This window comes from Lithobates pipiens, unplaced genomic scaffold (genome assembly GCF_037356315.1).
Source record: "Lithobates pipiens isolate NorthernLeopardFrog02 unplaced genomic scaffold, aLitPip1_a1.2 Scaffold_28, whole genome shotgun sequence".
In the NCBI taxonomy this organism is placed as follows: Eukaryota; Metazoa; Chordata; class Amphibia; order Anura; family Ranidae; genus Lithobates; species Lithobates pipiens.
In genome coordinates this window covers 191,463,996-191,488,325 of record NW_027507789.1, presented here as the reverse complement: position 1 = coordinate 191,488,325, position 24,330 = coordinate 191,463,996, and the positions used below count along the sequence as shown (strand labels likewise).

At 44.0% G+C, this 24,330-nt stretch overlaps 1 protein-coding gene across 1 annotated transcript in view; it reads right to left on the bottom strand.

The window, feature by feature from the left end:
* Window positions 1-1,831: 1,831 nt before the first annotated feature.
* The window catches only part of CRHR1 (corticotropin releasing hormone receptor 1), a 324,543-nt gene continuing 302,044 nt past the window's right edge, over window positions 1,832-24,330 (bottom strand). The window contains exons 7-14 of the mRNA XM_077460170.1: window positions 21,904-22,024; window positions 19,272-19,425; window positions 18,057-18,117; window positions 13,969-14,041; window positions 10,281-10,366; window positions 10,028-10,163; window positions 6,755-6,796; window positions 1,832-3,054 (exon numbers count right to left, since the gene is read on the bottom strand). Coding sequence (XP_077316296.1) covers window positions 2,914-3,054; window positions 6,755-6,796; window positions 10,028-10,163; window positions 10,281-10,366; window positions 13,969-14,041; window positions 18,057-18,117; window positions 19,272-19,425; window positions 21,904-22,024 — 814 coding nt within the window. The 3' untranslated portion in view covers window positions 1,832-2,913. The remainder of the gene's footprint in view (window positions 3,055-6,754; window positions 6,797-10,027; window positions 10,164-10,280; window positions 10,367-13,968; window positions 14,042-18,056; window positions 18,118-19,271; window positions 19,426-21,903; window positions 22,025-24,330) is intronic.

The following is a 24,330-nucleotide window of genomic DNA, read 5'->3' as shown; positions in this document are numbered from 1 at the left end:
CATTGGCAGGGGCAGCCCTCTCATAAGCTGGGGTCACATGCTTCCAGGGAGGAGTTCTGTGGAGCAGACAGGCAGAATGGAGTATTGAGGTGCTGTTCCGCACCTCCCCACGTGGGGATGCGGCGAATGCGGAGGTGGGATGGAGGAACCACTGGGAAGGTGCTAAAGATAAGGATCTTCATCTCTAAGGAGACATCCGGATGCTGTGACCGGGGAACATAGGACCTGGATGTAAAGAAGATCAAGCAGAGAAAGTAACAGTCAAGCGGAGGAGAATAGAGCAGGATTCTGTGACCGGGGACACAGAATGGCCCTTTGAAGAGGAGAAGGTCAGTGCAACAGAAAACACGTAGAAGCTGGTCAGAGCAGTGTAGAATGCTGTGGCCGGGGAACAAAGCATTTTCAGTAACGGACATGCAGGGGGGTACAGAGGGGAAATAGACATGCAGGGGGGGGACGGAGGGGAAATAGACGTGCAGTGGGGAACGCGCCCCTTGCTTACAGTAATACTAGACCCGCCCCTTAGAATATAAAAAAAAGTCAGTTACTTTACTGAATAACTAATTACTTTTCCAATGTAGTAACTGAGTTACTAACACAATTACTTTTTGGGAGAAGTAATTTGTAACTTAACTAATTACTTTTTAAAGTAAGACGATCAACACTGCCAATGTACAGTATAGGACAGGGATATGCAATTAGCGGACCTCCAGCTGTTCCAGAACTACAAATCCCATGAGGCATAGCAAGATTCTGACAGCCACAAGCATGACACCGAGTGGCAGAGGCATAATGCGACTTGCAGTTTTGCAACAGCGGGAGGTCCGCTAATTGCATATCTCTGGTATAGTAGAAGATGGGTAGAGACAACATTTTTCAGGGTGTCTTATTACCACACAACAGCCAATCATATTCAGTCTGTCAGTGCCTGGATTTGAACCCGAAACCTCTGCTGTGTCAATGTCCCTTCTTTCTGAGCCACCTGGAATGGTGGACAGGTCCCAAGACAATTTCTTGACTTATCCTGTCTTGAACTCTTTGCTCCTCCCTTGAACTTCCCGATTTAAGCCAAGTCTCTGCACTTCCTGTTTGCCAGATTATTGTATTCTCTCCAGCCAGCATCTCGCTCTTGTCTTCCCTGCTGCCATCCATATTTTTCTACCACCCGTTATCAACCCTTATCCCTTAGCTTGTTCCTTGACAATGCGTCTGCCTGATCCCAACCTGCAACTACTCATTACTGACCTATTGGCTTGTTTACCGACTACGCTTCTGTCCCTGATCCATACTTGCTTATCCGCTACTGGACCCCGGCTTGCTCATCTCCTGGTGGGGTGATCCTAAGGACCACGACCTGGTGCTAACACAGCAAAATTGACCTCCACCCTCAGAAGCTCTGGTGAACACTGGTTAGTACTTAGACTGTGCCCCTCAGGTGAGCCCACGTCATGCACCAGGTTGACTGCCTGTGTACCTATCCTGCTGGTTGGTGGTAGTTCTGCTACAGCAACTGGTCTTCGAGCCTGAGCCCTGATCGTGACACAGTCTTTCATTAGAACATTAAAATCTTATTGGCCACCATGGCCAACAGTTCCACATTTTGGTATAATTCATATAATTTCTGCTCAGTTTTTTCTACTTCATAAACATACCTGCTATTTGTACATTATTGTATTTTGAAATAATACAACATTTGACAAAGGGACATTTGCCTCCATCATAACCCTATCTGAGAAGCCTGACATAACCCATTCTTGACCCTAACATCTGTATGACACTTGTTTCAGAGAAGCAGCTGTGGAACACATTAGTAGACAATTTTCATCACCATTTTAAGGATTTATTTGTGTAGCGTGACAATATATAAAGACATTTTTTATATTTTAGTGCAACACTCTAACATATATATATGTGCAGCAAAAATGTCTATAGCACAAAGCTATTTGGGTTGCAGATCCGGTCCACAGTGGCACTTTTTTTTTTTTTTTTTACTGACCCAGTCAGGCTTTCATAAGGTCCAATGTTAGAACATTCACACATAGAATCTCTTTGTACAAATTCGCACTTAATATAGATTTGTTATGACCCAGCATACTGATTTGATGGATTTAAACAGACTCATTGTTTTCTTCAGGCTTGCCCTAGCTGCGTTACAATTACGGTCTTATTACAAAGCCAGGCAACAAAGCGAGTAAGACCAGTGCCACTTGATTAATAGGTCAGGCCTTGTCCACTTTACTCCTGAGTCAAGTAAATCATCTTCCACAATGTTGTCCAGTCAACTTGACTAGAAGGCCACTGCATACATTTCATTGGTTCATTTGGTCCCCTTGATATACAATCACATGGCACTATATTCATTGCTAGGGTACGTGTGACCTGAACTGAAGAGCCACCTTCATTGGCACAGATATTTGTGCTCATAGTCTGTGTAGAAAATGAGAATATAGAATGATTCACAAAGTGTTAGGTAACTTTATCACCAATGAAAAAGCCTGGTGCCGGTCATTTTCCACGTTGAGGCACAGAGGATTGGCTAGGTAGCCTAGATGCACATTCTCAGCAATTGTTTGGTTGTGGCTGGTGATATATCAGAACAAGTTTATGGATTGTGCTGTGTTCTATCTATTGGTTTCTCTGCTTTTAGTGGTTTTCTGTCTCTGCATTAGTCCCCTAGCAGTTCAAATCTAGCAGTTGCCAATATTGCACTAAGGCGGAAAGTTCAATTTCTCCTTTCCATCATCTTTTTTTTTTTCTGATTGTCGAAATACAATTAGTTGGACACAAGGAATGTGGTCTCTCAGTTACTGTTCAGTTTAGTGACCATACTCGATTTTGGAGCCTCTACAACCTCTCATTATAGGGTTAGGTGGTAAGCTCTAGAGGAGCCATTCAGGAAGTGGAAGTGGTGGGTCAGATAGCAGAAGATTGCTTGATGCTATGGAAGCTAACCCGTGTGGGTGAAGTGGGAATGGACATTGCACGGGCAACACGAGCTCGGATAGAGTGCTTGTCCTGCCAACGATGCCATCTCTTTCTGACTGCAGAGCGCACCTGGAAATGGAATTAGATAATTACTAGTTAGGAGGATATCTTTTCACATACAAGTTTTGATTCAATTATCACATGATCATTACCGTTTTATGTAAAATGGGACAGAAGAAAATTAAAACCCTAGCACTGAACACCTTTGATAAGACTATGTTCAGCTCAACCTGCCCCTGTGTTACTTAGAAGAAGTTGCACTTGAAAAAGAGGAAGAATAAGAGATGTTACATGAAATATTTTAGTCAATGATACATGGACCAATGCCAAACCAACACAGATGTCTGTACTTAGTAGTTTGGTTTAGTAGGCCTTTTCAGATGTGGTTTTCTCCCTGTAGCGTCACCTCCTCAAGGGCTGCAGCCATTACCAGTTTCTTTCCTACTACAGTGCAGAGGCAGCAATGCACACAGTAAATGTCTATCCACTCTGGCTCAGTGATTAGTCTAGAGCAGGGGTAGGCAACCTTTTGAGTGCAGTGTGCCAAAAAATGTTTTCAAAGAAATTGAGCGTGCCAACTTTATAACCAAATAATGTGAACTTCACACTCTCAATCATGAAAATTATATTTTATGAAGTAAATGCTTTAAGTTTACGGCAGCACAGTGGTGTAGTGGTTAGCACTCTCACCTAGCCGTAAGAAGGGTCGCTGGTTCAAATCCCAACCATGACACTACCTGCCTGGAGTTTGCATGTTCTCCCTGTGCCTGCGTGGGTTTCCTCCGGGTACTCCGGTTTCCTCCCACAATCCAAAGACATGCAGGTAGGTTAATTGGCTTCTGTCCAAAATTGGCCCTGGTATATGAATGGGGACCTTGGATTGTGGGCTCCTTGAGGGTAGGGACCGATGTGAGTGTGCAAAGTACAGGGATAGGGACAATTGTAGACACCTCACTCAGGTTGAACTGGATGGACTGGTGTCTTTATTCAACCTAACTATGAAACTATGAAACTACTTGAGTAATAGTGACAAATTAACATCCTGCACTCTCACACCTCAGATCAGCCCCAATTCATGCAACTCCTTTTCCCAGATCACTGTACCCCCGCTACTCATCTGTCCTACCACTATAACCCCCAACACATCTACCCTACCACTGTACCACCCTGTACATCTACCCCACCACTGTATCACCCTGCACATATGCCCCACCACTGTAACCCCCTGCTCATCTGCCCCACCTATGTACCCCCGCTTCTCATCTGCCCCACCACTACCTCCCTGCACATCTGCTCCACCGTTATACCCCCACACTCTATCTCACCCCTGAACCACCTTCTCATCTGTCCTAACACTAAACCCATCTGGTCATCTGCCCCGCCAATGTACCTGCGCACATCTGTCTCACCTCTGTATCCCCCTGCTCCTCTGCCCCACCACTGTAACCCCCTGCTCATTTATCCCACCAATGCACCTCCTTTCAAATCTGCCCTACCGCTGTACCCCCTGCTTTTCTTTCCCACCGCTGAACCTCCTTTTCATCTGTTCCAACACTGAACCCCCCTGCTCTGCTCATCTGTCCCACCACTATAACCCCCATCTCATCTGGCCAAAAACTGAATCCCCCTGCTCATCTGTCCCACCACTGTAACTCCCTGCACATCTGCTCCATCACTGTACCCCCCTCCACTTCTGTCTGACCGTTGAATCTCCTTCTCATCTCTCCCACCACTGTACCTCCTGCACATCTGCCCAACCACTGTACCCCCCTGCTCATCTGCCTCACCGCTGTACCCTCTTCTTATCTATGATATGTGTGATATGCAGAGTGGTGCAAGGAAGTAGAAATTAGACACATCTACCTGTCCTAGCACACTTATCCTGCTGATCTGCCTCTTGCGTCAAGCCCACGTGCTTGTATGTGATGTCACCTACAAGCATCTGGAATGAATGCACAATGATGAGTTCAGGTGGTGGGCGGGGCTAGCAGGACTGTGATTGGCTTTAGCAGTGACCAATTACAGTCCTCCTTCTCCTGGAAACAGGGACCGCCCCCTCCCTAGCAGAACTGCACCCAATCTCTTGATGTTCACAGCTACAGCAAAGTTAGAGAACCAAACAATGTTTCCCATCTTTTACAATGTGTGGGGGCTCAGTGCTCCATCTCAGTGCAGGGTGAGGAATTCTGCGATTGTAAAAGCATTAGTGTGGCAGAAGCTGTGTCTCACTGACACTTCCCTGCGCTGATCTGCTGATGGGGAGGGAGTCGAGTGCTGGCAAAAGAGGCTTTGCGTGCTGCTAGGGGCACCCATGCCGGAGGTTGCCTACCCCTGGTCTAGAGGTTTGTCTTTTTCTGTAATTTATTGCATACAGGAACTGGGGAGGGGATTTGGGGTGGTGTGGAATACTCAAACGCTTGGACGCAATTTTCAGAGGACAACTCTCTAAACAGCAGCAGCACAGCTTCTTTTCACTCACAGCTGGAGACCATGCAATGTTTGGTAAATCAGGTGCAGCAAGACTGGAAAGGTCTATAGTTTGAGGACCAGATAGACTAAGCCGGGACAGTTTATAGGTTCACAGTTGGGGACAATGAAGTGGCTTGTACGACAAACTCACAGAATCCAGGAACTGGGTCGGTGGATAGGTGCAGCCCTATTTAGGCAGCTTAAAGTCAAGTCCCAGAGGGGCCAAGGGCAAGCAGCCCACTCCTCCTTTCAACTCATTGATCCATTCCCTCAGGTGGGAGAAAGACAATTTGCCATCTGGGCACACCTTGTCATGATTATGCAGTGATCTTCCTGTGTTTGCTTACCTCCCCTCATGTGTTCAGACTAAGAGGCCAGCCACTTCCACCTGGTGGTTTTTATAACCTCTCCTCTAAGCATGGCTCCACCCCAGGCCCTATCAGGGAACCCTATATTAACCTGTGCACTGCAAGCTATCAGGGCTGATCAACCATTGTGTATTCATTGCGTGTTTGGCTTCCTGGTTCCTGCTTGCCGTGTGCTCTTCATTTGTCTCTGTTACCGACCTTGGCGTGTTCTCAATGATTCCTGTCTGCTTGTGACCTTGACCTTTTGGCATGTCCCTGACCATCCCTGTCTGCCTGTGACCCTGAACCTTTGGCGTGTACTCTGTTGTTCCTGTCTGCTTGTTGCCCTGACCTCTGCCTTATCCCCTTACTATTCTTGTTGTTCCAGCCTGCTGCTTCCTTCTCCTGTAGTCTACTGTGAGTGTGAGCTGTGAGACCCTAGGGGCCGCGATCTGGAGCCAGACTGCAGCCAAGTCCATCCTCTCAGGTGACCTGACACACCTCCCCCAGGGATTGGGGAGCCAGCACAGTCCCAAACAACCCGGTATAAAGAATCATTGCTCCTCTGGCAACAGCAGGAGCCAAAAACTAAATTTGCCTAGCAGCCTAACTAGGAGGGTGCTACATCCTGTTTAGCCGTGTGACTATAGACTAATAGAGATAAAAAAGCTGACTGCTTGTTCAGTTAACTAGAAGATGATGCTGGATGATAGAAAGCTTAAACAGGAAGCAGTGGTGTCACCTTTCTATAGCATGGCTGTGGTGCATGAATAACAAGGATGTCCAAACAGAATTCAAAATTTTGTTATAGAAAAAAGTTTACAAATATGTATTTATTTTAACAGTGCATTTACAGGAAATCTACTTGTAGTCCCATTGATGTACTAGTTATAGTCCTGAAACAAGCTAGAAGACAGACCATTACAGTACTAAAATAATTCAAATACACATACCTCACTGTTTAGGAAACAGTAGAAGACTGAAACAAAAAATCCCTAAAGAAAGAAACAGAAAGACTTAGCAACAGGTTGTAGCCATAGCCCAACATTGTTGTACAAATGTATGGCCTACTTAATTCCTAAAGCTGAACAGCTGTCCTAGTGCCTCTCAAAGGAGTAAGAAGACTAAAAAAAAACAGTAAGATGATACACAAAAACATATATACAGTATCTCACAAAAGTGAGTACACCCCTCACATTTTTGTAAATATTTTATTTTATCTTTTCATGTGACAACACTGAAGAAATGACACTTTGCTGCAAAGTAGTGAGTGTAAAGCTTGTATAACAGTGTAAATTTGCCGTCCCCTCAATATAACTCAACACACAGCCATTAATGTCTAAACCGCTGGCAACAAAAGTGAGTACACCCCTAAGTGAAAATGTCCAAATTGGACCCAAAGTGTCAATAACTTGTGTGGCCACCATTATTTTCCAGCACTACCTTAACCCGCTTGGGCATGGAGATCACAAGAGCTTCACAGGTTGTCACTGAAGTCCTCCTCCATGACATCACAGAGCTGGTGGATGTTAGAGACCTTGCGCTCCTCCATCTTCCTTTTGAGGATGTCCCATAGATGCTCAATAGGGTTTAGGTCTGGAGACATGCTTGGCCAGTCCGTCACCTTTACCCTTAGCTTCTTTAGCAAGGCAGTGGTAGTTTTGGAGGTGTGTTTGGGGTCGTTATGTTGGAATACTGGCCTGCGGCCCCAGTCTCCAAAGGGAGGGGATCATGCTCTGCTTCAGTATGTCACAGTACATGTTGGCATTCATGGTTCCCACAATTAACTGTAGCTCCCCGGTGCTGGCAGCACTCTTGCAGCTCAAGACCATGATACTCCCACCACCATGCTCGACTGAAGGCAAGACACACTTGTCTTTGTACTCCTTACCTGGTTGCCGCCACACACGCTTGACACCATCTAAATCAAGCAAGTTTATCTTGGCCAGTCCATCACATTTACCCTCAGCTTCTTTAGCAAGGCAGTGGTCATCTTGGAAGTGTGTTTGGGGTCGTAATAATGTTGGAATACTGCCCTGCGGCCCAGTCTCTGAAGGGAGGAGATCATGCTCAGCTTCAGTATGTCACAGTACTTGTTGGCATTCATGGTTCCCTCAATGATTTGTAGCTCCCCAGTGCCGGCAGCAAGACATACTTGTCTTTTTACTCCTCACCTGGTTGCTGCCACACACACCTGACACCATCTGAACCAAATAAGTTTATCTTGTTCTCGTCAGACCACAGAACATGGTTCCAGTAATCCATGTCCTTAGTCCGCTTGTCTTCAGCAAACTGTTTGAGGGCTTTCTTGTGCATCATCTTTAGAAGAGGCTTTTGGGACGACAGCCATGCAGACCAGTTTGATGCAGTGTGCGGCATTTGGTCTAAGCATTGACAGGCTGACCTCCCACCCCTTCAACCTCTGCAGCAATGCTGGCAGCACTCATACATCTATTTCCCAAAGACAACCTCTGGATAGGACGTTAAGCACGTGCACCCAACTTCTTTGGTCGACCATGGTGAGGCCTGTTCTGAGTGGAAGCTGTCCTGTTAAACCGCTGTATGGTCTTGGCCACCATGCTACAGCTCAGTTTCAGGGTCCTGGCAATCTTCTTATAGCCTAGGCTATCTTTATGTAGAGCAACAATTCTTTTTTCAGATCCTCAGAGAGTTTGTTCCATGAGGTGCCATGTTGAACTTACAGTGATCAGTATGAGAGCGTGAGAGCGATATCAAATTTAACACACCTGCTCCCCATTCACACCAGAAACCTTGTAATGAGTCCCATGACACTGGGGAGGGAAAATGGCTAATTGCGCCCAATTTGGACATTTTCACTTAGGCGTGTACTTACTTTTGTTGCCAGCAGTTTGGACATAAATGGCTGTGTGTGGAGTTATTTGGAGGGGACAGCAAATTGACACTGTTATACAAGCTGTACACTCACTACTTTACATTGTAGCAAAGTGTCATTTTTTCAGTGTTGTCACATGAAAAGAATAAAATATTTACAAAAATGTGAAAGGGGTAATCACTTTTGTCAGATACTGTATATGCAAAATAAAAATTACATATATGTCACTATATTTAACATAGACATTTTTGTGTTGCCAAATCCCCCCACCCCCTATTTCTAGTAACCAACTGTGCCTCTTTCCCATACTTGGGATAGCGTGTCATGTCTCTTTACTGTCACTGTGGATATATATTTATACTTGCCAACATCTTCATTCCAGTCCTGGAGACACTGTCACCCCCACCCACAGCCCACACATATCAGACCCTTATTCTTGGCAATCTTTCTGGGCAAGACGTGGCCCAATAATAATAATTAAATATTTACAAAAATGTGAGAGGTGTACTCACTTTTATGAGAAACTGTATACACATATTGTGCAGGACAACAGGGAAGGGTCCTGGGTGGTAGATATATGTCACCATGCTTTGGGTTGTAGTCCCTTTAAGAGAAGCCACCAAAGAAGCAGTTGAGTACTCATGGATTTCTCACCCGTGGAGGGTGAGGGGTTCCAGGGTGATCAGATTAAAAGCAAAAACTGGTTTGAAGTTTTCCAGGTTTATGAAGTCCTGATATAGGTCTCGGAATTCAGAGGGTCTGAGAGAACTTGGGTGGGAAAGAGCCTCCAGCCCCTCAAAAGGAGCAGAAATGTCAAGTCATTGAGAGAGTACTCTGCTTACATAGTCCCACAGTTCAACTAAAAGAGGGCAGTTCTGTCCCATTAAAATGTTTTGGATTAGATATGGTGGGCGGTTTGGCTGCTTAGATCCTGCTGGGCTATTTATGAACTGGACCCCTGGAAGAGGCAGATATTTTAACCTTGTTGTGGAACAAGTTTATGTTGGCGAAAACCTGGAATTCTGTTTGAGGCTGGGTTCACAATAGTGCGAATTGGATGCCGGTTTCCCCGTATCTAATTTGCACAGCAGGAGATTGTGACCGGCTCTCTATGGAGCCGATACACATATCTCCGCAGCAGCTCTGTTGCGATTCGGGCTGAAATCGGACCAGAAAATTTGAACGAGGACGCACCGCACTCCTGCTGTGAGCCACTGCGTGCTCATATGTGAACCCAGCCTTAAACCAGTTACGTTTCACGGTTTTGGAGAAATAAAAATTGTTCGTTTTACAAAGACACAGATGGCTAGTGATCCGGACCCCAAAATATCACAATATATATACTCAGTACTGGTCAAATTCCCTTTAATACCTGGAAGGACTGCAAGAATGAATTGAAATAGATGAAGACAATTCGTGAGACTTCATCTTCTCCTGGAGTGACAAAGAAAAGCATGTAGGTGATTCCCAGAAGAGGCAGCAGAACCAAAGTCGCCTTTACTGCTTTCCTGGAAGGCAATGAAGAAAAATGAACAGGGATACTCAAGAAGGGAAAGACATCCTACAGTGTGAGAAAACAAAAGAAAGAGAGAAAAGATAAAACATGTTCAAAAGAGATAATTTACCTGTACTGGATGGTCTCTGACGTAGTGGAGGCTCGGAGCTTTGTCATCAGAATCCTCACAATGTTAAATAAAAATATAAAGTTTATCTAAAAAAAAAAAAAAAAAAAGTGAATATTGTTAGATTTAAAAACATTAAATAATACTTGTATAATGATGAAGTGCACAATAAGCACGTGGCTTGCCTTTATTGGGAGCTTGGGACATTATTCCTCCACTATTCCTTCTACACCAACAATGGGGCATAATTCCTGTCACTGATACCAATAGGACACTATTCCTACCATTGAACCCAACAATGAGGCACTAATTTTCCCACTGACACCAATGATGAAACATGTCTTCTCTCACTGGCACTAACTGCAGGGCGCTATTCTTCCCACTGATACCAATGATGGGGCACTATTCCTTGCCTTGATTGCAACAATGAGCTACTATTCCTCCCACTGAAAGTGGTGATGGGGCACCACTTGCACCCATGATACAAACAATGGGGCACTAGTTCTCCCAATGACACCAATTAAAAGGCACTCTTTTGTCCCCGAATACCAACAATGGTCCAATATTTCTCCCACTAATATCATTGATGCCGGGGCATTTTCTACAATACTCGCCACAGTCCAGCCACTCTCAAAGTTGAAGGATGATAAACTGTGACCCTCCCAACAGCACTTTGTCCCCATATTGATTAGGACAATGACCTCTTCCCAACAACCCTGGCCGTTGGTTGTCGGGGTCTGCGGGCGGGGGGCTTATCAGAATCCGGGAGCCCCCAGATTCCGGTCCCCTACCCTATGTGAATGAGTATGGGTTACGATGTAGCCCTACCCATTCACGTGGGGAAAAAAGTGTTAATAAAAAAACACAACACAGGTTTTTAACCACTTCAGATCCGCGCTATTGCCAAATGACGGCATTAGCGCGGACCTACATTTTCAGGACTACGTCTATTGACGTCGTCCTGGTTACGAGCGGCCTGCGCGCCCCCTGAGGGGCGCGCGCGGCGCGCTCTGTGATCGGCGAGTCCGTGAGACTCGCCTGATCACCGATCCGTGTAAGGGGTCGATCCCGACCCCTTATCACGTGATCAGCTGTCAGCCAATGACAGCTGATCATGTGATAGAACGGAGCCGGTAATCGGCTATTATTCCTCCTCGCGCTGACAGCGCGAGGAGAGAAAAAAAAAGCCGATCACCGGCGGCCGTGATCGGGACATCAGTCCCGATCACGGCCATCAATACAAGGGACCACCTGCCACCTGCCTGTGCCCACCTGCCTCCCGCAGTGCCATCCTGAAGTAAAATAAAAGAAAAAGTAAGTGCCCCCCGTCAGTGCCCCCTGTCAGTGCCCATAGTGCCCACAGTGCCCACAGTGCCACCCACAGTGCCACCCACAGTGCCACCCAATCTGCCTCAAAGGTGCTGCACCCCAGTGCCGCCCATCAGTGCCCAGCAGTGCCGCCCATCAGTGCCCAGCAGTGCCGCCCATCAGTGCCCAGCAGTGCCACCTATCAGAGCCACCTATCAGTGCCACCTATCAGTGCCCATCAGTCCCATCTATCTGTGGTACCTATCAGTGCCCATCCGTGCCACCCATCCGTGCCACTTATCCGTGCCACCCATCCGTGCCATCTTATCTGTGCCCATCTTTGCCCATCAGTGCCGCCTTATCTGTGCCCATCGGTGCCGCCTTATCTGTGCCTATTAGTGCCGCCTTAACTATGCCTATCAGTGCCCACCAGTGCAGCCCATCAGTGCCCACCAATGCAGCCCATCAGTGCCCACCAATGCAGCCCATCAGTGCCCACCAATGCAGCCTATCAGTGCCGCCTAATCAGCGCACTTCAATGAAGGAGAAAAATGACCCGTTTGCAAAATTTTATAACAAACTATTAAAACATGATTTTTTTTTTTTTTTTTTTGCATCTTTTTTTGTTTGTTTAGCAAAAAATAAAACTCCGAGCTGTAACTAAATACCACCAAAAGAAAGCTCTATTTGTGGGAAAAAAATGATAAAAATTTCATTTGGGTACAGTGTTGTATGCCCGCGCAATTGTCACTCAAAGTGCATCAGCGCTGAAAGCTGAAAATTGGTCTGGGACTGAGGGGGGTTTAAGTGCCCAGTAAGCAAGTGGTTAAAGTACTTTATTAGACAGCTCTGGGGGTTTTCTTCTGAATTTGGGGGTCTTCTCGCCGGGCTCCTCCGCTATCTTCTGCTTTTTTACAGCTAGCTCTTTTACTAGCTGAGGAGCCCGGCTTTCTCCTTCGTCGCTGCCGTCCGGGGGTCTATTTCCAACTTCAAGGGGTCTTGTCCCGCTCTTCGCTTCTTTTGCCGGGCCTCTGCTATCTTCTTACAGCTCTTTTACTAGCGTTGGCCCGGTCTTGTCGCCGCTGTCTTCTTCTTCCTTCCGATGTTGACACGCTCTCTCGGGCCGTAATGGCAGGGACGCGTTGTGCGGCGACTTATATAGGCATAAGGGGCGGGGTCACCGGGTGTTGCCACATGGTGACCCCGCCCATTATGATCTCACATTCCCAGCATCCCCCAGGACTGTGACATCATAAGGGGCAGGGTCACCATGTGACATCACCAGGTGACCCCCGCCCCTTTTGCCTATATAAGTCGCCACACAACACGTCCCTGCCATTACGGCCGGAGAGAGCCTCATGTCAACATCGGAAGGAAGAAGAAAAGAAGACGAAGGAGGCAGCGACAGCGACAAGACCGGGCCAACGCTAGTAAAAGAGCTGTAAGAAGATAGCGGAGGCCCGGCAGAAGAAGCAAAGAGCGGGACAAGACCCCCAAAGTCGGAAGAAGTCCCCCGGATAGCAGCAGCGACAAAGGAGAAAGCCGGGCTCCTCCGCTAGTAAAAGAGCTAGCAGTAAAAGAGCAGAAGATAGCGGAGGAGCCCGGCAAGAAGACCCCCAAAGTCGGAAGAAGACCCCGGAGCTGTCTAATAAAGTACTTTAAAAACCTGTGTTGTGTTTTTTTTATTAACAGTTTTTCCCCCAGGTGAACGGGTAGGGGTACATCGTACCCCATACTCATTCACATAGGGTAGGGGGCTCCCGGATTCCGATAAGCCCCCCACCCGCAGACCCCGACAACCAACGGCCAGGGTTGTCGGGAAGAGGCCCTTGTCCTCATCAACAAGCACCCCCCATGTTGAGGGCACGCAGCTTGGTACGGTTCAGGAGGGGGGAGGGGCGCTCGTCCCCACCCCCTTTCCTGACCAGCCAGGCTGCGTGCTCGGATAAGGGTCTGCTATGGACTTCGGGGGGACCCCCACACTGTTTTTTCGGTGTAGGGGTTTCCCTTTAAATCCATTCCAGGTGACGAGGCTTGCGAGGTGTCAATCTTGACGATGGAGGCAGCGACATTCACTTCCTTCGCTAGTCCCGTCTATAGAATATTAAAAAAAAATTCACAGTTACTTTGCCGAGTAACTAATTACTTTTCCAATGTAGTAACCGAGTTACTAATGCAATTACTTTTTGGGAGAAGTCATTTGTAACTTAACTAAATTACTTTTTTTAAAGTAAGATGACCAACACTGATGGTCAGTGTATGTTCTGGTGTCAGTATGGTATCATATTGCATTCTGTGCCCTAAAGTTTAGGTGGAAGCTCCACATGACCAAAAGCTGTGGTTATTGCAGCCCACGCCTAATGAGATCAGATCATGTCCTTACCAGCAATACCAGGATGACGGGACCTTGATAAATAAAGTCTGTGTACACGCCAGCCTTCTTCCCAAACCAGCACCTGAAGTAGATCAAACATTATGACAATCAAGAAGTGACCTGAACTTGCATTACTATTGTGTAATAAGTGGCCATGTCTAATGTGTGACATAATTTATATGAACATACTTAAAGGATTATTACATTTTTAACTTTACTTTCCATACCCTCCTTCCAAGACCATTCAAAAGCATTTTACAGAAGACTGAGGAGATGCAGTGTGAATAGGAGGTGAAGCTTTGAAAAGGGTATCTGAATGCCCTTGCACTCAGATATGCCCTTGCACTTTTCAGCTCCCACTGGAAGAAAAAGATTTGATTGATGAATGGCCTCATACACACCATGGCGTTTCTGAGCTGTAACAGGCATTGGCGTTTTTGAGCTCCAAAAAAAAAAAAAAAAAAACCCAGAACCAGCGCGTTCTAAGGCTCCAGCGCTAGAGCTTTAAAAACGCCAGACACCAGTATACACAGCGTTAAGCCTCACCCAGCGTTCCTATATATATATATATATACACACATATATACATTTAAAAAAAGCGTTCCTATATATATATATATATACATATATATATATATATATATATATATATATATATATATATATCTATATATATATATATATATATATATATACACATTAATATATATATATATATATATATATATATATATATATATATATATATATATATATATATATATATATATTACACATACATTTAAAAAAAAAAAAAAAAGGAAAAGGCGTGAGGTCCCCCCCCATGCCAATACCAGACCCTTCGGTCTGGTATGGATCTTAAGGGGAATACCCTACACCAAAAAAATGGCATGGGGGTCCCAGTAAAAGAGCTAGAAGACAGCAGAGAGAGAAGACAGAGTAGAGAGGACAAGAACCAGAGAGGGAGAAGACCTCGACAGAAGAGGGAGACGAGTTGGAGGTGCCTTAATAAAACACGTTATTTATTTAATTTGTGAAATTTAAATAGTGTGTTTATTTTCAACAATTTTTTTAAGGTGAATGGATGGGGTACAATGTACCCCATACTCATTTACCTAGGGTGGGGGACTGGTTAAAGGGGGCATCCAGATTCCGATAAGCCCTAAGCCAACAACCAACGGCCAGGGTTGTTGGGAAGAGGCCCTCGTCATCAACATGGAGACAAGGTGCTTTGGGGTGGGGGGGGGGCGCAAGGCCACCCCAAAGCACCCACTCCCCCATGTTGAGGGCATGTGGACTGGTATAGTCCAGGAAGAGGGGGAGCGCTCACTCATCCTCCCCCTTTTCTGACCTACCGGGCTGCGTGCTCAGATAAGGGTCTGGTATGGATTTTTTTTGGGGGTGGGGGTTCCCCTTAAGATCCATACCAGACCGAAGTGTCTTGTATCATTTTGGGGGGGGGGGAACCCCACACAAATTGTTTTAAATTTTGGCGGGGTTCCCCTTCAAGATTCTCAGCACACAAGTCACACCATAAGTCAGATCATCTTGTTTTCCGGCCTCTGGTGCAACTTCTATTCAAATCAATGGGCTCCCATAGGGAACCACTGATTTTGAATAGAGGCAGAGAAACGCGGTTGAAAGCTAGCGTGGCTAAACGCGCATTGACGCCAATGCCAACGCATTTTTAACCCCGATTTTTCCCTGCCATCAATACTAGCTTTACAGTGCGTTCTTTTAAAACGTCCTTGTGTATGAGGCCTTAATCCCTAAAACAAGCTTCTACAGGCACTGCAGTCTTTATGTGGTTAGTTGCACATCTTTGCACTTATGGGGAACTATTTATTAATGTGTAAGGGATACCGAATGCAGGTATCCAGCAGCAGCTGGGATGACCAGTTAGTTGTACTTAGGAAACTCAAATCAGCCTAAGTAAGATTAAAATAAAGTTTAATCATGCACACAACACCTATCCAATACCAAACCAAAAGGAAAGAAAACATAGAAAATAAACGAGGCAGTAAAGCAAAACCAAACCAACAACCTATTCTATAATACAATATATAAAAATGGAGGGAAGCTGACATAAACAGGAAAGGACCAGGATAGGGATTGGGAACTATTTATTTTTCTATTTCTTAGATATGTATTTGATAAAAGTTTACTACTTTTTAGGTAAACTGGTTTTGGTACAGGTAAAATCCCATAAAAGTTTTTGTTTTTTTTGTGTAGGGGGTTTCTAGGGTTTCTTGTTTTATAAAAATGTATCCAAAGGGATGTGGTGCCAATAAAACCTGGTTGAGGGTGTTGTATATAAGGCCCCTCTCTCTCAAATCCATTATTGCGCTTAAATATAATAATAACGTTGGGGGGAAATTGCACTGCGATTTTTATGATAGCCATAATGGGGCGCTTAACATTTTGGGGGGATTGTAATATGCTGAAGACTAAAGGATGTTGTTCAACGTCTATTTTGGGTATCATTTCAGACATCTGAGGACACAACCTAAAAACAGCCTTGAAAGCTGAAAAACAGGTTTACACAGCGGGGTGTTTATATCAGGATTTCACAAGTAAACTATCCATACGCTGGGAAAATGTTCTTGCATGGCCTCCTGCTATGGTTTATGAGGGTATAGATGCACTAAAATAGCCCCAGAACGCTATTGGAGATGGTGATAGGAATGTCTGACGAAACTGTCCATCATTGAGGGATCAAAAGGCAACCTGTGGCCTAATGTTGACCTTGGTCAAGGAGTTTGCCTGCAGTGTGACAATGCAATCCTACAGAAACAGGATTGAACAGACAATGCTCAAGAGACTACTGAGAAGTTTAAATAAGCATGGTGTGCTTGTGTGTGATGAAATGCAGAGTCAGGCCATTTTTTTCTTGCTTATACTAATGGAGTTCAGCCACGATACTGAACATGGGGCATGTCTTTTCCATAAGGATCGCCGAAAATAAGGGCCTGTGTGGGCTGTGGGTGGTGACAGTGTCTCAAGATGTCGGCAAGTATAAAGATATATCCACAATGACAGTAAAGAGACATGACACGCTATACCAAGTATGGGAAAGAGGCACAGCTGGTTACAGGAAATACTTAAACACCATTACAGGAAATAAGGGGGTGGGGGGGATTTAGAAAAGGAAAAACGTCTATGTTAAATATAGTGACATATATGTAATTTTATTTTGCTTATACAGTATCCCACAAAAGTGTGTACACTCCTCACATTTTTGTAAATATTTTATTCTATCTTTTTATGTGACAATGCTGAAGAAATTACACTTTGCTACAATGTAAACTAGTGCACAGCTTGTATAACAGTGTACATTTGCTGTCCCCTCAAAATAACAACACACAGCCATTAATGTCTAAACCGCTGGTCCAAATGGGGCCCAATTCGCCATTTTCCCTCCCCAATGTTATGTGACTCGTTAGTGTTACAAGGTTTCAGGTGTGAATTGGGAGCAGGTGTGTTAAATGTGAGGTTATCGCTCTCACTCTCTCATATTGGTCACTGGAAGTTCAACATGGCACCTCATGGAACAAACTCTCTGAGGATCTGATAAAAAGAATTGTTGCTCTACATAAAGATGGCCTAGGCTATAAGAATATTGCCAAGAGCCTGAAACTGAGCTGCAGCCTGGTGGCCAAGACCATACAGCAGTTTAACAAGACAGGTTCCACTCAGAACAGGCCTCGCCATGGTCAACCAAAGAAGTTGAGTACATGTGCTTAGCATCATATCCATGGTACAACAGGCACATATCAGAAATTTAAAATGTTAGGGTAGCATAGTATTTAGGGAAAACCTGTGTTTGTTGTCCTCAAAACCAAAGCCAGACTCCTGACTGAAAATTTTCTTTTTTAAACAGGTAATAGGGATGTGTGGAAAGCACACAGTCGTTAAATAAGTATTATACAGGAAAAAGCTGTAACATATGTATTGCCTGTATAACCAAAAACATATTTAATAAAAGAGTGATCCTTCAATTCCAGAATCAATGTACGGTATACATTCCTCTATTTCTGTCTTCACCCCAAAAATGTATGCATCTTTACACCCTTCTGACCCCAAACATAACTCCTTACTTCTCATTGTCATAGTATAGCTTGCCAATGGCCCAGGCCACAATGATGGGAAATGGAATACCTGGAAAGACAGAATAAAAAAAAATAATAATAAAAAAGTTCTAGTCCCAGGAAGGTACCATGACATATTTGGTGGACCAATCCAATGGCGTGCAAATTATGGATCTGAGTTTATAAACTCCTACATACTCTATTTCATTCTAATATTCAGAAAAATCCTTATGAGTCTTTACTTCACAAACCTGTCAATGCTCTTCTCCGTACCAAACGTGTGCTAGTTGCCCACATCTTTATCATCACTAAGCTCACTATCGCAACAGCCTGGAAATCTCCCTTGCTCAGTTTTAAGGTGGTGAAGAACCAAGTAAATGATATAATGATTAAGGAAGAACTGATGGCTAAACGACTCTCGACATATTCCTTCGAGTTTGGCAACCCTGGATATTGTATGCCAACCCCCCCCCAGATTTGATAGTCTTCTACTTACCATTTGAAATATTTAGCATTATGAGCCCCTAGGACAGTGATGGCAAACATTGGCACCCCAGATGTTTTGGAACTACATTTCCCATGATGCTCATGCACTCTGCACTGTAATAGAGCATCATGGGAAATGTAGTTCCAAAACATCTGGGGTGCCAAGGTTCGCCATCACTGCCCTAGGACCTCCTTTTTTCCTTTGACCTCTTTCCTTCCCTTTCCTTATGTTTCAACCCCTTTCTGCTTCTTCCTTCCCCCTCTGCTCTCAAACACCACCAATTCTCTTCCAAATATCCCCTCTTGCATGGCTCTTTTCAGTTTATCCTATTATCATTTGTTTTTTCACATTGACAAATGGGCTTTATTCTGAGATCTCAGCTCTACTGATGCCTTTATATACTGTAAATGATTCTGTTCGCTAGTATTATTGTACACCGCCAGACAGTCCTGATGTACTTTCATTTTTGTGTTCCCTATTGATGCAACCAATAATTTCTTTATCTAGAATCCACTTTACTTACATCACAGCCTTTTGTACAATTTTTGCACTCATTACCCTTTTGTACCACGAATACTGCCAATAAACGTTCTTTTAAAATAAAAATATCAAAGTCCTTTAGACGTAGAAAAAAAAAAACTATTCTAAAAGGTTAGCAACAATAAGAAAAAGAGGCGCAAGTCACAATGGCAACAAGAGTGGTATTTTGCTTGTTCCAGGACAAAACAGTCACTTACACCAGCCAATACATATGAACATCCATTTTCGTAGCTTGTCAGTGGAGTACGTCAAAACGATGGCTGTGTGCAGATAGCATCCTTCACCAAACATCCAGAAGAAATTGGTAACATAAAAATAATTGTGAGCTATAGTGACCAGGCGACACCAGACCTGCAAGCAGAGGAGGAAAAGGCAATCTGATAAGAAGCTGAGGGGAGATTTCAGATCATCATTAGAACACCTTGCAGTTAATGAAAATTTATTCTAGCTATACTGCCTCTGGAAACAAGTTCAAGTTGTGCAAAAATGCCCTTCCCATCATAAATCTACAGGAAAAAGCAAATTTAGTTGTTAAATGTAGATCGCTGTTAAGGTGCCTGTGGAGCTTTAATGAGTAAGAGTGAAACCCTCAAACTTGCAATACTTCCACGGACATGGTTGAACTCCTGCCTAGATTTTAGATTGTGTTGATGCATTAACTACTGTCACCAAAGCACAAGGGTCCTGAACAGTCCCCACCAGCATCTGTCTCATGCCGCGTACACACGACCGGACTTTCCGGCAGACTAGGCCCGAAGGGATTAGTCCGTCGGATAATCCGATTGTGTGTGGGCTAGTCCGATCTTTTTCGAGAAAAGAAAAAATCAGACGGATCTAGAAATAGAACATATTTCAAATCTATCCGATGGAATCAATTCCGATGTACTAAAATCGTGAAAACCATTCGTTGGTGTGCTGGTCCGACGGACCAAATACGACGCAAGAGAAGCTATTGGCTACTGGCTATTGAACTACCTTGTTTAGTCCTGTTTATGTCATCACATTCAAAACGAACAGACTTATGAATGGACTTAGTCCATTCGTGTGTGGCCAAATCCGTTCATTCGGAAAGTCCGTATGGAAGACCGTTGGACCTAGTCTGCCGGAAAGTACGGTCGTATGTACGCGGCATTAGAGTAAAGGTATGTGTAGAGAAATAATCAAATCCAGTTATTTCTCACGCTGCTCAATTCCTAAACATACTTATGGGCGATAAAGATTTATGTCCATTTCAACGCCGTGAAGTCGAAACTGAGTAATAAATTGATAGTTTTAGTACAGAAAGGAAAAGACAACTGCAATTTTGTTAAAAGGAATACAGATTTTTTTTGTTTACTAGGTTCAACTGGAACAATTTTAATTTGATCTCCTTGTGGTGTTCTGCTATTTTATCAAACTATGGAATCACATATTTGAACACCCTGAAATCAAAAAGTAAGATTTGCTATCTTTTAGGGATCTCAAAATGTTACTTATGCCTAAACAATAGCTTGATAAAGTTACCCCCTGCCTTAATTTTTACCTGAAAAATAGAAGTGTACCTCCTGTCTTTACAACCTCAGCTGTATATCTGCTGACTGGGAACTACTGGCTGGCAGATCTGAAGTGAGAAATGGAGATATCATTACTGTTTTCCTTGCTAGAGAGAAAGCTGTTCCCAAGGACCTGCAGTGCAAGGATCTCCCTGCTTCTGCCTTATTCAGTTTTCAGATACATATATGCTCCTGAACCTCTCCTGCTGCTTCTTGAATAATTCCTCATCAGTCCCTAGATCAGGAAGCAAAGCTCTGGCTGTACTAAGGTAGGCCATACATGATTCATTTTTTCTTTCAACCAACAGGTTGAAGGTGAAAAAAATGAACCTATTTCCCCATCCACACGCTTGAAGTAAATTGGGAAGTCGTTCACGCTGTGGTATTGTATAGTGGGTAGCCTTCTATGTTATCAGAATATGGTGATTAGCGTACTGGGCTATAGCCAGCTGCACTCATAGTTTGGGAAAAAGCCACCGGCTGGTTGTACACAAGTTGATCAATAGATTGACTTGTGTATAACCAACTAGCCCGTACATGGATCGAAATTTGGCTGGCCCCTGCTGAACCAGATGAATTTCAGTCTATGTATGGCCGGCTTAAGGGGGCTGCCACAACACAGTGCTGAACATGGCATGGTAAAGTCAGTAATGGGGAAAGATCAGCTGCAGGGAGACCAGAGGCAATACTGGTGACTAGTTATATTTTCTCCAATTGTCCTTTTGGGCACAGCTTCTATGGTTCAGGTCCTCTTTTAAAGTTTGTAGCAACCTTACAGATGCAAGTCATTTTTGACACTCTGCAAGCTGCCTATTTTTACAATTCTGAAATGAAATATTACACTAGGTGACGGTTTCCTAAGACTTTCTATCTTTTTTTTTTGGAAATCTCACAAAGCTCTCCTGCAAAGTGATGAGCAAGTAGGGGAGCCTCTGCAGGTAGTCTGTACTAGAGTGCTGGGACAGAGATCCTGCTGCTGCCACCTTTGCAAAGAATTGATATACACACGCAGCAAACTGCTGACTCAGATGCAGATACTGCTGAGACAATGTGTGGTAGTGTTACAATGGCATTGTTCTGCCAGACTGCACCAATGATAATAATAAAAAAATCAAGGCAGGCAGAAGTTAAGTTACCAGAGCTGATTGCATTATCATACACAAGAACATATTGTGATAACTAAGCACTGTGACTTACTCAGACACAGACAGTGAGGAAAAAAAACACATGTGCACACCTATGTACAAATGTAAAATTCACAAAGGGGTTTACAGCCATTGAGGTCAGGGGCACCTACCACATTGCTGTCATGGGCCTCCTGGCTCAATGTAAGCTGCATTACAAACCAAGTGATGTTCCGCAGAATGAAGGCCGTGATGAGGTTCCAGTGAATTATGTTGCGCAAGCATCGAATGCTCCTGCAAGAGAGATAATGGAGTTATGAGCTTACATGCAAGAATGCTAAAGGGGACAGCTTTAAAGATTGGCAATTATTGCATTTCAGTTTTGCATGCGCGCACCATTTAAGGATGTCTTCTTGGTGGGTCCCTTTTTTCCCCCATTTCTGCTGTGAGCTGGATATGAGTAGCAGGTACAAAGCTCCATGCGGTGAGCATACTTTCAGGCACAGATACCAGTCCAGTGACATTGGGGGCGATTTACGAAAGGCAAATCCACTTTGCACTGCAAGTGCACTTGGAAGTGCAGTCACTCTAAATCTGAGGGGTAGATCTGAAATGAGGGGAAGCTCTGCTGATTTTATCATCCAATCATGTGCAAGCTAAAATCCTGTTTTTTTTATTTTCCTTGCATGTCCCCCTCGGATCTACAGCGACTTTACTTCCAAGTGCACTTGTAGCGCAAAGTGGATTTTCCTTTAGTAAATAACCCCCATAGTTGCAAACAGTGGTATGTTTATTTGTGCGATTTACAAGTGCTGTACAGTGATGCAAACAGAAAGAGTTCAAAAACTTCATAAAACAAAATCCTAGTCGTGTCCCGGCACTAACTACACATGCAAAAATCCTGACTATCAGGCTGTCCAAGCCTATTGCTTGTCAGCCTCCACAGACACAGTTTGACTACATTCCACCAACCTTCCAGCTTTACCAGATACGACTTGTCTGTTCCCCCAGGCTCAAGAGCACTGACTGAGTTTCAGGTGATCCTTAATGCCAAAAGGGTGAGGTGTAAAAGCTTATCTCTATAAGTGAAGCCTGGGAGATGTGTAAACCCTAAACAGGGCTTTTCCAGGCTCCCTTTGAGGCACTCTGCTACACTGCCGTAGCAGGTCTCTTAAAATAATGACACCATTATTTACGTCCCAAGTACACATTTTGCATTTGTTTACAAGACTATCTTAAATAATAGTGCAAAGCTGGCTGCACTCAAGACCCAACTAGAAGCTTTGTTCTGGTCTAAAATATAGAACCATTTTCTAAATCAATTCTGTGTCTCAGGAGGGATAAACTGCTTAAAGTGGTCGTAAACCCTCCCCCACAACTTTGTCCCATGTAAATCAGCATAAAAACCCTAACGAACACCGCTTGTAGATATCGCCGTACTTGCTTAGTATTGTTGAAATCCTTTTTGTTCTTTAGAATGAAGTCACTGAGCATGCCCACATCTCCCCTGATTTAAGGCACACTCTATGTGCTTATCTATCTGTTATCAGGACTTCCTACGGCACAACACTGAACTCCCAGGAGACTTCAGAATCATTCAGAGCTTCCTCCTACACACCATGTGACCATGTGACATGACATGCAGTGTAAACTTGGCCATTACTGCAGTCTTATCAGCTGAAGCTGATAAGACTGAAAAAGGGAAACATTACACATCGGCACAAGTAAATACTATGAAATAAAACAAGTCAGCTATGAACAGGGAAGCAGGGTTGCCATAGAAACATTGGATTGAGAAGGAGGCTTGGTTAGCAGTACAGGAAGTGCTCAATGTAAGGGCGGAAATACACTCCACTGTGGACTCGGAAAACAATTCTTAAGATGGCACTGCCTAACCCCTGGAAACAAGTTTTTTAAAGTTTCTTTAACCACTTTCAGACCGGACCAATTTGCTGGTCAAAGACCAGACCACTTTTTGCGATTCGGCACTGCGTCCCTTTAACTGACAATTGCGCAGTCATGCGAAGTGGCTCCCAAACAAAATTGACGTTCTTTTTTTCCCACAAATAGAGCTTTCTTTTGGTGGTATTTTATCACCTCTGCGGTTTTTATTTTTTGCGCTATAAACAAAAATAGAGCGACAATTTTGAAAAAAAACGCATTATTTTTTACTTTTTGTTATAATAAATATCCCCCAAAAATATATAAAAAAAAATTTTTTCCCTCAGTTTAGGCCGATACGTATTCTTCTACATATTTTTGGTAAAAAAAAAAAAAAAAAAAAAAAAAAAAAAATCGCAATAAGCGATTATTGATTGGTTTGCACAAAGGTTATAGCGTTTACAAAATAGGGATAGTTTTATAGCATTTTTATTAATAATTTTTTATTATTTTTTTTTACTAGTAATGGCGGCGATCAGCGATTTTTATTGTGACTGCGACATTGTGGGGGACCCATCGGACATTTTTGACACATTTTTGGGACCATTGTCATTTATACAGTAATCACTGCTATATAAATGCAGTGATTCCTGTGTAAATGACACTGGCAGTGAAGGGGTTAACCAGTGGGTGGCAGTAGGGGTTAAGTGTTCCTAGGG